The 14124-nt window shown below is 57.1% G+C and overlaps 1 protein-coding gene across 1 annotated transcript; it reads right to left on the bottom strand.

Moving 5' to 3' along the window:
* Window positions 1–427: 427 nt before the first annotated feature.
* Window positions 428–3396, bottom strand: FEV (FEV transcription factor, ETS family member). The gene is made up of 3 exons (XM_075529811.1): window positions 3345–3396; window positions 2575–2649; window positions 428–1020 (listed from the first exon to the last, which is right to left on the bottom strand). The coding sequence occupies exons 1-3, from the start codon at window positions 3394–3396 to the stop codon at window positions 428–430; spliced, it is 720 nt and encodes a 239-aa protein (XP_075385926.1).
* Window positions 3397–14124: the final 10728 nt, after the last annotated feature.

Raw genomic sequence — 14124 nt, 5'->3', positions numbered from 1 at the left:
GGTTTTGGGGTGTTGTTGTTAGTGCCAGCGGCAGGTCGTGTACCCCCCCCCCCATTCCTCCCCAGACTCCTGGCAACAGACGCCTGTGTTACAGAGTAGAACTGCCCCACTGCGTTCTGTTGCCTGTTATCTTGACCCAGCAGGTCGCCAGGCCTTCTCTTCCGCTGAGCCGCTGGTAGGTCCCAGAGACTAGCAGCGGATGGCAAACCTCTGGTGCCACCCAAAATGTGCCAAGCCTGTGGCTACAAGACCTTCTGATTCCTGCGGCCCCCATGCGAAGCTGGGGTGCAAATCTCAAGTTTCAGGAAGGCCTTCTCAGGGCCTGGGGGCAATGGGTGGAGTAAAATGCAGGATAACAGGTGCGCGCTCCCCAACCTCCGGGGGGCGTGGGAAGGGCTGAGTGAGGCCCTGGGCAAGCTGGCACAGGCTAGTGGTAATGGCCCCCCAAGTGCGAGGCGGCAGCCACAGCGCCAAAGGGCCCGGGCGGGGGCTGTAACCCTGGGCTTGGGTAGAGCGCAGCGGTGGCGGCAGCGGCGGCGGTAGCGGCTGGGCCGGGGCCCGGCCAGTAGGAGAAGCCAGCGGGCGCGACGCCGGCCGAGGCGGCCATGAGGTTGAGTTTGGAGAGGCCAGGGAAGGGCAGCGGGGCCAGGCCTGCGGGCAGCTTGTAGAGCGCCCCGTCCTGGGCGGCAGCGGCCGCGGCGGCCGCGGCGGCGGCGGCATGGGCGTGCGCGGGCGGCGGCTGGCAAGCCTGCGCCAGGCCCTGGAAGTCGAAGCGGTAGGCGTAGCGCTTGCCGTGCACCTTGCTCATGATGTTCTTGTCGTAGTAGTAGCGCAGCGCGCGGCTCAGCTTGTCGTAGTTCATGTTGGGCTTGCTCTTGCGCTCGCCCCAGCGCCGCGCCACCTCGTCCGGGTCCGTGAGCTTGAACTCGCCGTGGCCGCCCTCCCACGCGATGCAGCCGGCGTTCGCGCGGTCAGCTAGCAGCTCCAACAGGAACTGCCACAGCTGGATCTGCCCACTGCCTGCCGGGGGGAAAGGGCGGTCAGTGGGGAGCGGCGGGGTGCGGGGGACCTGGGACCTGGAACCTGGGATCCGCGTTGGGGAGGGAGCAGCTGGCCCGGAGGGCTCTCTGCGCCACGATCTCCTGCTCCTATAGCGCTTCGGCACCCGCCAGCGCGGCTCCAGCTTAGAAAGACTGGGCGGAGCGCGTTCGACGGGGACGGACGTACGTCTCCTCGCAGAGGCAGGGGCGCACTGAAGCGCAGGGCTTTCGAAAGCGGCGTGTGAGGGGACGGATCGCCTCCTCGGCGGATGCTCTCACGCCGGGCAAGGCCTGCTGGACCACAGGGACAGTCCTGGGCGGGGAACTGGCTGCGCCAACCCATCAGGACCACGGCCACGAGGCCCACAATGGACCAGGCGGCGGCGACCGGAGGGTTCAGCCTCAGTCCCTGCCTGAGTTGGGCGAGGGGTGCTGCCTGGTTTTCTGGATCAATCAGGGGACAGTGGTCTCCATACAGAAGAGGAGGGTGAGGTCTCGCCAGGCGCCCACCCCCGCCGCTGTGGGGGTCTGCGGGCCTGGCGCTTCTCGAGTCTGGCCCTATTTCGGAACAGGCGGGATTCGCGCGGGGGGGGGGGTGTTGGGGTGGGGGGAGGCGCCGTTGTTCCCTGCGGAGCGGGGCGCTCTGGGAAACAGCAGGGCCCGACAGGGGTTCCTGGCAACCCAGAAGTTCTCTCTGCTCGTGAGGATCCCGCGGTTGCTGAATAAGGTGGGGTGGAAGAAGGTGGGCTCCAGGCATTCCCCTTTCCCTTCTCAGTCAGACAGACGGGGTGGGGGGGGGATCTTGGTACAATTCCACCCTCCTATTAGGAATAAAGCAGATTTCCCTGGGAGCTGTGTGATTACCGCTTCAAATGGAGATTGGTGATGCCCCTTCTTTCTTCAACATCTGCTTAGGACCCAGACAATGCCCCCCACCCCACTAACCTAACCCTAACCCCCCCCCCCAAGAAGGGGCCTCTGGCTGCTGACTAAGACGACCTAGGGTCAGAAGCAGAGCCGTTTGGGGGGGGGGGAACCGGGTACCACGGGGTATATGCTATCAGAAGCACAGGAAAGGGCTCCATTTGGGTACGCGAATTGCCAGCCTGTTTGTGGTGTCACCGGATGGATCGCGGTACTCACTAGAGAGGCAAAGCGGACACAATGTATCTACGGGCTAGGATTCCACTGCAAACACCCGAGCGACTTGGTCCACAGAGCCCTGCCTGTGTGGCTGCGGGACCGTCGTCTCCTGTGCGCATGGGGCGGGAGAGGGGGAGCAATTCTTGCGGGCTTGCTGCAGCAGCTAAAGGACCTGAAGCCCCCAACCCAGGCCCCCAGGCCCAGAAAATCCTGCCCAGCTGAGGAAGGGTCCGCCGGCCCTTGCCTAAGCATCAGGTGAAGCCAGACTGACAATGGACAGCGTCCCAGTCTTTCCTTAGCTAAGCTGGGATCCTGGGGCGCCCAGCACCTCTTGCTCTGGGTTCCCAGCCATTGCCTTGGTGCGGTCTTTCTGCACGGCTGGGCTGCTCACCTTTCTGCACTGCGGGGCTCAGCGGGCCCCAGCCTGGGCTCTTCCCATCCTTGAAGAGACCGTCGGCGACCGGATCTGCAGCAGCGAGACAAAGCAGTCAGTCACGGGGGGCCGACTGGGGCAGAGGTCTTGGGGCTGGGCCGCAAGGGCTTCGGGCCAAGGCTCCAGGGGGTGCCCTGGTTCCCCAAGAGCAAGGCTGGGGGTGGGGGGGTCCAGGCTTCCCAGCTCCTCCTCCCTGAGTCCTGCCCCAGAGCGCAGCGCGTGGCACGGAGCCCCTCCATAGCGCCCAAGTCAGGAAACGCGTCCAGGAAAAAGGAAATCCGCTTTCCCCACGGGCCGGCGGGAGCCTTATAAAGCGGAGCAGGGGTGCGCCGGCCCAGCGGGAGCGCGGGGAGCCCAGCGGAGAGGAGAAGAGATCCTTTGGAGAGCCGGGCTTGCCGGGACGCTGGGAGTGCGGAGGTGAGGAGAGGCGAAGGGGTGGCGCTCCGCGGAGACCCCGACTACCCTGACGCCGCTGGCGGCCTGAGACCAGGCTCCGCCCGACCCCTAGAAAGGCACCCTCGAACTCCCAGCTCCCATCTGTCCTCACAGAGGGACCCCCGCACCCCCCAGCCCCACTTCCCCACGTCTGCCCTTCAGCTCCCTCCTTCTTTGCTCGCAGCCAGAGTCTCCAGGCTGCCTCCCAGCTTCCCCTTCCCGTGGAGGGCCGAGCCCACACGGCCGCCCAGTCGGGGTCCCGGTGACTTCAGCCTCCCGCTGGCACCCCGTACCTGGCAGGTACATGTTGATCAGCAGGGGCTGGGAGGCGCCGCTCTGTCTCATCGCCGCCGGGCACTGGGCGGTGGCGGGAGGTGGGGGTGGGGGGACACTGGCCGGGTAGCTCGTCGAGCTCCCTGTTCCGGGGCACCGATCCCCGCCCGAGGCGCCCTTGGGTGACAGGGAGCGGAAGGCAGCGCCGGGTCCGGCGGGGCCTGGCGGGAGGGGGCGCCCGGGGTGTGGCGGGGGTGGGGTTCCTGGAGTGATGCTCCCAGCTACAGGGCTGCTGCGAACCCTGGGCCCCCAGCGCTGGCAGGGGCTGCAATTTCCGTTTTAATTAAAGCGCCGCCGCCTGGGCCCCCCGGACCCGCCCCCGCCCCCCTTATCAGCCCATCGCAATAAAGTCTCCGGCGCGCGCGTCGCAGCCCAGCGCACCCGGCAGGCCCCCAGCCCCGCAGCTGGGAGACCGCGGGGGATGGGTTGGGCGAGCGCGCAACCAGGGGCCAGGAGCCTCGGCCTCTCCGCCTCCCGGACTGTCGACCAACAGCGACGGGGCGGGGTGCCCAGCTCCACCCCGGCTCCCAGGCCATAGCCCGCGCCCTACTCCCCAGCCTCCTCCCCCAGCAGCCCCTAACCCGCCCGCTTCACCCCCCTCTCTCCTCCCTCCAGCCCGCTCCTGTCTCCGGGCTACCTTATCTGCATCTTCACTTTTAAATTTCCGCTTCCCTCGGAGCCGCTTGCCTGTCGCTGAGCTCCCGGGCCCGCAGCCACGGCTGGGCTGCCTTTATCTCTGTCTCCCCTTGGCCCCTTCTCTCCCCCTCCACTCCCAGCCTCTACTCTTCCCCAGAGACGAGGTCCCCTTCCCTCCCTCTCTTTCACCTGCTTCCTGCCTTCCAAGTCTGGAGCCAGGTCCTATGCCCACTTCCCCTCCAGGCCCCCCTTATTCTGTCCACGGCCTGCCCCCACAACTACAGGGGTGCCCCACCTTTCTCATCCGCTGTCACCCCAGCCTACCAGCCAGCCTTAGGTCTACCTGTCCTGGTACACCGCGGCTGCATGACACCTTGCTCTGGAGACGGTAGGGCAAACACATGGCTGCTCCAGCCAGTTGTGCAGGTTGTGAACTTGACAAGGGCCTGAGCCCAGGCACAGTGAAGACTGAAATCTGTTTATTCAAGGATGTGAATTGTGTTATTAGCGATGCTGAGGGGCGGTGTAGTGGTTGGGCAGTGGCCTGCAATCCACAAGGTCGGCAGTTTGAAACCCACCAAGTCGCTCCTCCAGAGAAAGATGAGGGTTTCTGCTCCTATAAAACCCACAAGGGCAGTTCTTTCTACCCTGTCCTATAGGGTTGCTATGAGTCAGCATTGACTCAATGGCAATGAGTTGAGGTGACTCCCAAGTGACCCAGACTCTCTGAGTACCTGTGGGGCTTCTGGGTTCCAGACAGGCCAGCAAAGGAGGCTGCGGCTGCAGAAGGGGCTCTGTGTGGTATCACAGCCCACCTCTGCTGATGCAGCAGCGCCCTTGGGGACTGTCAGTATCAGGTGACTCCAGGCCTTTTCTCCCACTGCTTATACCCAGGAGGCGAGGAGAGCTAGGGCTATCATCCCACAGGCCTTCCAAGGAGTGTAGGAAGCCTGGCGCCAAGTGGGACCCCAGGGTTCCAGAAGATCGCAGAGAGATGGGGTGAGCTGGGTAGTTGAAAGGCTGAGTAGCTGAGATGCTCTCTGGGGACCAAACTCAAAGCTCTGAGGGAGACCTACTCCTTGAGGGTGGGTGGAGCCCTCTGTGCCTCTTTCAGGTGCTGGTATCCTTGTGCCTCTTCCCCTAGTGGCTGAGCAGGAGGTATGAGCCCACAGAGTGGGTGGTCTGGGGCACCACTTGCTGTGCCCCACTAGAGACCGAAGCAGGAAGGAGAGACACTCAGAGGGCTCCACTCAGACATGGTAGGCTGGGGAGACACTCAGAGGGCTCCACTCAGACATGGTAGGCTGGGGAAAGGATGGCCAGCACAGGTAGTTGTCCTGGCACAGCCTGCTCACCTCACCTCAAGGCTGAAAGAGTGGGCACAAGGCACCTTTGCACTGGGGTGCTCCCACCTCACCTGGGTTTGGCCCTCCAGAAGCCAAGCAGCATCAAACTGTGAGTGCCCTGCCTGGGAGAGGCTGCTGGGGAGAGGCCAGAGCAGCTTTCCCATCCCCTCCTGTCTCACTTCTCTCATCCTGCAGTGACAGACACGCCACCGGGAGTGGCTTTCTGGCAGTTGGTGCTGCAGGATGGATCTCTGCTCCCTGAGCTTCTGTTCCTGAGTGATCCCCTTGTGGTGTGGTGTTCCCCTCCCACCCCTGAGGTGGCTTTGTTCATCCCTTTTTCTGCCTCACATGATGTAGATTTTTAAAAAATACCCCCACAGCAATCCTGCTTCCTGAGCAGAAAAGAGACAACCCATTCCCAAAGGGGATAGCACTTTTTATGCTAACTGGACCAGGGTCGCCCAGGGGATTAGCACAGGGACGAAAATGCTGGAGGTGGGCTTGACCCCCTCCACCAAGAGGAGTGAGAAGCCAAGTCTGAAAAACGTGGAGGAACCCAGGGTCCAAGGCTATTGTAGGGATCAGCTCCCCTCCCCCTCCTTGTACAGGTACAGACTCAGAGTCCCAGAGAGGAAGCCTTGCTCAGGATCACATGCCAGACTCTGAAGTCATCTTGACAGCCCACCCCAGGGGCCACATCACTTGCAGGTTGCAGAGCAGCCCAGCCAAGATCCTACCACTCCTTTATCCTCTGCCTGGTCCCCAAAGACAGCAGTGGGAGATAGGCTGAAGTCAGTTTGTCTGGGTTCTGGCTTCCTTTTTCCAAGTTGTAATACTTTGAGGGAAGTTACCTAACCTCAGTGTTCTCATCTGTGTATGGGGATCAGACTATGGGGCTCATAGTACAAATACCATAGCAGATTATGAGGTTTGCATAAGACAACGCAGGTAGAATACTCAGAACAGGCTCTATACATGTGTTAAATATCCCAGTGTACTGTAAAGTATTATAATGTAATGTGCAGAGACCAAGAGTTAGAAAACGAAAAGGGGGAACACTTCTCAAGATGAACGAACTAGAGAGAAAAAAATTCAAGCCTAGAGTTGCAATACTGAAGGATTCTATGGGTAAAATACTGAATGAAACAGTATACATCAAAAGCAAAAGGACTACAGAGTACCAAGGAATACAAAAGGAATACAGTACCAAGCATTTCAGGATGGTCAAGAACCGACACCATGTTGCCCTGAAGGCACTGGGAAAAAAGAATGCCCCAGGAATTGAAGAACACCAATTGCAATGATTCAGCAATAGGATGCAATGCTGGAAACCATCAGTGGCTATACTAAAAATGTGGGAGGCAGGGACATGGTCAGCAGACTGGAAGAGATCCATGTATGAGTCTATTCCAAAGACAGATGATCCAACAGGGTATTGAAATTATTGAGCAATAGCATTAATACTGGATGAAAATACAATTTTATTGAACAAAAAAATTCAAGCAATATTGAGACAAAACAAATGGACAAAGAGCAACTGCCATTGAACTGATTCTCAACATGACCTGTAGGACAGAGTAGAAGAGTGACTTAGCCTAAGGCTATAAATATTTCTTTTAATTAAAGTTTTATTTCCATATAATTCACAAATCATACAATTCAATAGTTCAATCATCTCAAGAGAGTTGCTGAGGCTGTGAATCCTTATGGGAACAGAAAGCCTCCTCGTCCTCCCAAGGAGTGGCTGGTGGATTTGAACTGCTGATCTTGTGGTTAGCAGCCCAACTCATAAGCCACTAGATTCAGAAGAAGAATATCATTGCTGATCAGATGGATCTTGGCTAAAGGCAGAGAACACCAGAAAGATGTTGACGTGCATTTCAGTGACTGTGCAAAGGCCTTCGACTGTGTGGACCAGAACAAACTATGGACGCCATTATGAAGAATGGAGATTCCAGAACATTTCATTGTGCTTACGAGGAACCTATACATAAACCAAGGGGCAGTCATTTGAACTTCATGGTTTAAAATTAGGAAAGGTGCATGCCAGGATTGTATTCTTTCGTCCTCCTTATTCACTCCCTGCTAAACAAACAATAGGAGAAACTGAACCATATGACGAAGACAGCACTAGGGTCAGAGGATGACTCATTAAGCACCTGTGCTGTGCAGAGAGCATAACTTTGCTTGCTGCAAGTGAAGAGGACTGGGAGTACTTAGTATTGAAGATAGAAGGCTACAACCTTCACTATGGATCACACCTCAACATAGAGGGGGAAAAAAACCCAAACTGGACCGATAAGCAACATCATGATCAACAAAAAAAGGATCAAAGTTGTAAAGGATTTCATTTACCTGGGTCCACAATCAATGCCCCGGAAGCAGCGGTCCAGAAATTAAAAAGATAAATTGCACTGGGAAAATCTGCTGCAAATGACCTCTTTCAAGTGTTCAAAAGCAAAGAGAGCACTTGGAGGATCTTGGTGTGCCTCGCCCAAGCTGTGACAGTTTTCATTGCCTCCTGTGCTCGCAAACGTTGGGTTTAAGGGAGCCCAAAGAAGAACTGATGGGTTTGAATTATAGCCTTGGTGATGAGTATTAAATATACCATGGACTGCCGGAAGAATAGACAGATCTGTCTTGGAAGAAGTACAGCCAGGTTGCTTCTGAGAAATGAGGATAGTCGAACTTTGTCTCACGTGCTTAGGGCATGGTATAAAAGGGGCCAGTTCTTGGAGAAGGACATCATGCTTGATAAAGTAGAAGGCCAGAGGCAAAAAAGGAAGGCCCTCAATGAGAAGGATTGACAAGTGGCTGGGACGCTGGCCTCAAACAATGGGCCTCAATGATTGTGCAGATGGTATAGGACTAGGTACTGTAAACATTGTTCTATGCCTGTTGCATCACTGTGAGTCTGAACTGACTCAAAGGCACCTAACCACAACCTTGTTATTATTACCACCCCCTCAGGAGGGTAGGGAAGAGCCTGAAACCATTCAGGCTCCTTGGGGACCACAGAGATTTGGGGCTCTGCTGTAGCCAGGAGCTTTCAGCCTCCACTGGGCTTGGATTGAGGGGTCAGGAGCCCAGGGTTTGAGTCCTGGCTTTATCATCAACCAAGTGAGTAATCTGGTTAAAAAAAAAATTTTCTTCTCAGTTTCTTCATTGATGAGATGGAGAATGGAGTGCTAGAGGGGTCAAATGCAATAGGGGTGTTACAGGAGCTACAGGGTCCATCCAGGTATAAAGCAGAATTCCTAAACTGCCAAACAATCCTGATACCCACAGAGGGAGGCAAGAAAGCAAGATGCTGCCTTTGTGCTTTTTCATGCCCAGCAGCAAGCATTTTTGGGAATTTCTCATGGAGTCTTGCAAGGAATGAATCACCATGTTTAGTGGTCAGGGGATTGGAGCTCAAGGCTGCTATGTGTTTGGGGCTCTGGAGACCGCCCTGCTTCCCCTTGGCGGGGGTAGTGATGGGGTCACCACTTTCCATTGATAGCTCTACAGGGTGGGGAGGAAACCCTTGAAAAAGCAAGTACCTCTGGAAGATGGGATGACAAAGTCCAAAAGATCTGGGTGGGGCTCTTCCTTAGTGGGCGGGGGTGTCACTCACTGGGCCAAAAAGAAGACAGAGAAGAAATCACAGTGATGGCAGGGACTCCGATGGCTGCTTCCAATCAGCCCCACCTGGCCCAGAACCCAGGCTCCCTGTGAATGGCCCAAGGTGGCCTCCTCTAGCTCACAAGCCTTCTGACAAGCGGGGAGGGACCGGAAGAGATGAGAGAGAATTGTTTGGATTAGTTGAGTTTGGGGGTACAAAAATTCATTTTATTTTATTTTACTTATTTATTTTTGCATAATTTTTTGAACTTACAGAACAATTTTGTTGGCACTGCATCCACATATAATACCATTCAATAGTTCAAGCAAACCAAGAAGAGTTGTACAATCATTGCCACAATGAATTCTAGAACATCTTTTACTCATGTTATTAGTGTTGTTATCATTATTATTTTAATTGTAGCAAAAAGATATACAACAAAACATTCTCCAGTTCAACAGCTTTTACATGTATAACTCAGGGCCACTGATTATACTCTTCTTGTTGTACAGCCATGATTGATATCTTTTTTTCCAAATGATTCCACCACTGTTAGGTAAACTCAAGCAGGAGCTCAATGCCTTGTAAAGGGCTGTTATTCAGGTGAGGTGGGAGGGAGCCTCCCCACCAGAGGGCCCTGGGACCTCCTGTTTGCTTCTCTCCTCCACCTTGTTCCTGGGTCCAGGCTGAGAGCCTGTGACCTGAGATGAGAGGGAAAAGACATAGGCTTCCCCTGACCCACGGGGTGGGGAACCAGAGGAAGATGAAGGCTGGAAATCATCTAGCGGTTAGAGGGGAACTCCAGCAGTTTCTACATAGGGTGAAGGGGTTCCATCATGCATACCAGTCCCTCGCCCAGAGAATATGTAGAACTTGAAACTCTTGCCTTCAGGACTGTGTTCACCCCACCTGGAGGATGGCAAAATTGCCATCTGGGCTAGTTGTTTTCCTGACCCAAGTTGATGGACCTTACCCGGGAGAGGTGTGAGATTGGCTGTCTTTACCAGGGTGCCAGGATTCTTACCAGTAGTTCTCTCAGCCTCATCAGAGGCTGCTCACCTTTGCCCATGTACAACCTAAGGCGTTCCTGCACCAGTCTAGGGTCCTGGAGCCCCAGGGGAAGGCAGCATTGGCAGGGAGGAGGCCTGAGACCACAAAGCAGGGTGCCAAGAAAGAGGCAGGAGAGGCAGGCAGATTGGAGAGGCTTTATTGTGTATTCAGCAGAGGTGTTTGGGGTCAAAGAGCCTAGTGCTGGATTCTTCTAATGGACTGCAGCTGTCTGGTGTGGGCCTGGGTGCAAAACTTGCTGTAGGCCCGGAACTCCCCTCCGTGCCCATCTGCTCCAAGAAATACTGGTAGCCCTCACCCTCCACCCCCACCCCGCTATAACCTGGGTACTGGTAAGCCACCCACCTAGGTGTGACAGCACAGGGGTAGGGAGTGGGTCCTGTTCTCCCCTGGCATCTCCCCACCTCCATTTAGATCCATACTTCCTGGTCTTCCTCTGTCCCACCCTATGTCTGGCCACACCATTGCTTTCTGAGTGTGGATGTCTCTCTGTTTTGCCTCCTGCTCACAGCTTTCCTGTCACCTGCTTTGACTGGTCTCCTGTCTTCCTTCATGTTCCCAAGCCCTTCCTCCTCTGCCCCACTCTCCTAACCAACCCGTTTCGCCCCCCACCCTGCCTCCAAGCCCCCATGTCTCTCCTAAGACTTCCACCCACCCCCTTTATCACCCCCTCCTCCCTGGTCCCCATTGCCACCCTGCTCTTTCCCCCATATCCCTCCTCCAGCTGGACTCACACTCCAGTAGGGACTTTGATGGCTCCCATGTCCTTGCTGGCGCAGCTCATGGCAGACAGGGATGGGCAGTCATTCCTGAGTTCAAACCTGCAGCCCTGGAAGTTCTTTCCCACCAACAAGGTCCCACAAACAAGACAGGCTGTCTGTCTGTCTGTCCCTGTGGCTCTGAAGCACAGGAAAGTGGGAGGGGTCAGGAGCCAGGAGGTGCTAATGGCTTTATCCTCAGCCTCACTCGCTCCAGCCTGCTGCCCAAGAGAAGCTGAGCAGCCCTGCTTGGATCCCCACCAATACTTTTTGAGCTCATTCTACTAGCTCCCTGGCAAACTGAATGCTCAGAGGCCCCTCGCCCAGCCCCTGCAGGAGATTTGGGCTATGATGGAGTCTAAGGGTGGAGGGCGTTCTAGAGGCTCTTCCAGGTCTGGAGCAGAGGACTTCTGTTTTGCAGGAGGGAATAAGAGCTCCTGAGAGAATCTGACCCATTAACACAACAGGTCCCCTGCATGGCCAACAGGACTGGGTCCAGCTAAGGGGGCCAGATGGCAGGATTACAACATACGGGCCAGCCAGGCTGTCTGCATCAGGTCTTGTTTGATTTTCCCACCTCCAGGTCCTTCCCTCTGCAAGGCTGGCTGGGTGGGCGCCTGCTCCCTGCCTCCACCTTCACCTTTCATTCCAAGACCTCACCTTACCACTGTACCCATCTGGGAAGTGCTGCCCACCTCTCCTGTGTATCAACTGCATTCTCTCTCTCTCTCTCTCTCTCTCTCTCACACACACACACACACACACACACACACACACTTTGAACCTTGATCCCTGGTGTGATTCTAGTTTCACTCTCATATTGTATCAAATTCTCTCTCTCTCTCTCTCTCTCTCTCTCTCTCTCTCTCTCTCTCTCTCTCTCTCTCTCTCTCTCTCTCTCTCTCTCTCTCTTCTCTCTCTCTCCACCTTTGGTCTGATGGTCTGAGTTGAGTTCTAGTTTCATCTTCCTGTTAGCCCTTGCGTCTCTGGGCAAGTCACTTTACCCCTCTGAGTCCGGGATTCACACCTGTCTATGGGCTAACAGCAGCCACCTGGGCTTCCCAGGATACAGTGAGGAAGCCTGCGAGGCGGAGTCCGCGCCTCTGACAGCAGGACTGGCCTTAGCGCTGTCCGCGGTGCTGATTCGGGACCGCTGGCCGACTCCCATCATCCTTCCCAACCTCTCGTGTCCGCGCTAGCTGTGAGTGTGGCGCCTCTCCCACCAGTCTACAAGCTGCGCGCACACCTCCGCGCGCCGCGGCGAGAACTGGGCTGGGAGCTAGGGAGCAACCAAGAAAGGGGAGCCGACGCGCGCAGCGCTCACCGCACAGAGAACCGGCCTGAAGACAGCAGCAGGTCACTGTGGAGGCCGCTATGGGATCTCAGCGGGGACAGTCGCCCTTCTCCAGGATGAACTGCTGTCCTTGGAAGTCGGGGTACTCAAAACCCACCCAGCTGGGGAAGGAGAAGAGGAACTGGAGGCACCTGCCTCAGCTCCATCTCCCCTCCCCCTTGCTCGCTGCGATTGAAAAGGCCCAGAAACTGGGCCCTTCCCTTTACCACGCCCACCAGGTAGCCAAGACAGGAGCCCACTGCTCTCGGGAGGCCCAGGGCCCGGTTTCCAATCCCTGCTTTAAGTTGGAAGCAATTCTCAGGTCCGAAGTGCAAACAAAGAAGCCCTTTAAGGACTCTGCGGCAGACTTTTGGGGTTCCCTACTTGTAGTGGCGGGGCGTGGGGGCTATGCGGACAGGCTCTCCTGGAACCCAAAGGGGCCTCTACAAGCCTGGGGGATGGGCCAGTCTGAGGGGGTTAGCTTTTGTTACACACACCCCCCCCTCCTGGCTGGTATAGTGCTCAGAGAAAAGCTTTAGGGAATGGCGTGCCTACTCAGAACCCCACCCTGGGGTGAACCCAGTGGAGCTCTGCTGGAGGCGTACACCCCTTTTGAGCCCTGGAGGTACAGTGGTTAGGCTTTGGACGGCTGTCCAAAAGGTCAGGAGTCAGATGTCACCAGCCGATCTTTGATCTTCGGGGGGAAAAAGAAGGGGCTTTTTGCCCCTCTAAAGAATTACCATCTCAAAAGCTCACAGGGGCCAGTTCTACCCTTTCTATCGCATCGCTGTGCGTCGGAATCGACTCGACGGCTGGGCTGTGGATTTTGATCCCTTGGGTTTTGCACGCTTCGCAGAACGGGCCCCAGAGAGCCTTAGACCATGGGGTTTGCCCCATGGCCGGGTCTTTCTCAGGGTTTAAGGCTGAGGACACGGGCCGAGGGCAGGAAGGCCGAGGACCCAGGCCCCCAACTTTTGTCCGAGGAACTGAGTGATCGCTTCCCCTGCCCCTTCGTGCAGCCCAGCTCGCCAGACCAGCACGCTGCCTTCCACCTTGACAGAACACATCCAGCTCAGGCCGTCGCTGGCACCGTCGCTCAGCAGCTGGCAGCAGAGACCCTGAAAATCCTCGCCGTCCCAGAACGTGAGGCAGGCGGGCGTGGGGCCCATGCCGCTGTGAGCAGAGGGGATGGACGCCCAGGCCCAGGCCAGGGCGCGGGCGGCTCTCCCCGGGTGGCAGCCGGAGTCCAAGGCAAGGAGCGCGGCTCCCACCGCCTAAGGAAGGGTGCGCGCCGGATAGGCACCGGGGCTTTAAACCCAGAACTCGCCTGAGCCCCCTCACTGACCAGCCGGGGCTGAACTGACTGAGTCCGATGCCTGGAGCAGCCGGCGCAGCCCCACCCCCACCCCCACCCCCACTGCAGGGATCACAAAGGAAAGTGAGGAGGCTCCGCCCACAGGGCTGACTGTACTTTGCTCTGGGCCGACTCCGTGGCACGCACCCCCTCCGGGCCTTCCGGGCTCCACCCTGGGGTCCGAGGAGGCCGCTGCTCCTGGCTCCCATGCACTTCAACTCCACCTCTTCCCAGGTGGCAGCTCTGCTCCTTTGTATAAGAGCCTGCTGCCTTCATTCACCAAGTGCAATTCACTCACGTCGAGGGCCCTCTAGGTCCTGTCCCCGGCGTCTGGGACACAGGCTCATCGTGTGAGGATAGGGAGAGCCCGCGTCCAGAGGACGCGCGGAGCAAAGGTCCTGGCCTGCGAGTGCTGGAGGATCTGCTGCCAGCGCTCTGGAGGGCGTCGTCGGGGTGGGGCCCCAAATCTCCCGAACTCGTTGAGGGCCTTGGAGCAGGCCAGATCAGGCTGCCTTAAGGCGCAAGGACCTTCCCAACTCTCCTAGGGAGCTTGGTGATGATGATTACCGAGCGTTTTGCAGCCCAGAGCCCCAACGTTGCTGGCGCCCCGCGCCGCCTTGCGGCAAATCCTGGTCACTGCT

Source organism: Tenrec ecaudatus, chromosome 13 (assembly GCF_050624435.1).
Source record: "Tenrec ecaudatus isolate mTenEca1 chromosome 13, mTenEca1.hap1, whole genome shotgun sequence".
NCBI lineage: Eukaryota > Metazoa > Chordata > Mammalia > Afrosoricida > Tenrecidae > Tenrec > Tenrec ecaudatus.
The sequence above is the reverse complement of the archived record's forward strand: the minus strand, read 5'-3'. Positions and strand labels throughout refer to the sequence as shown.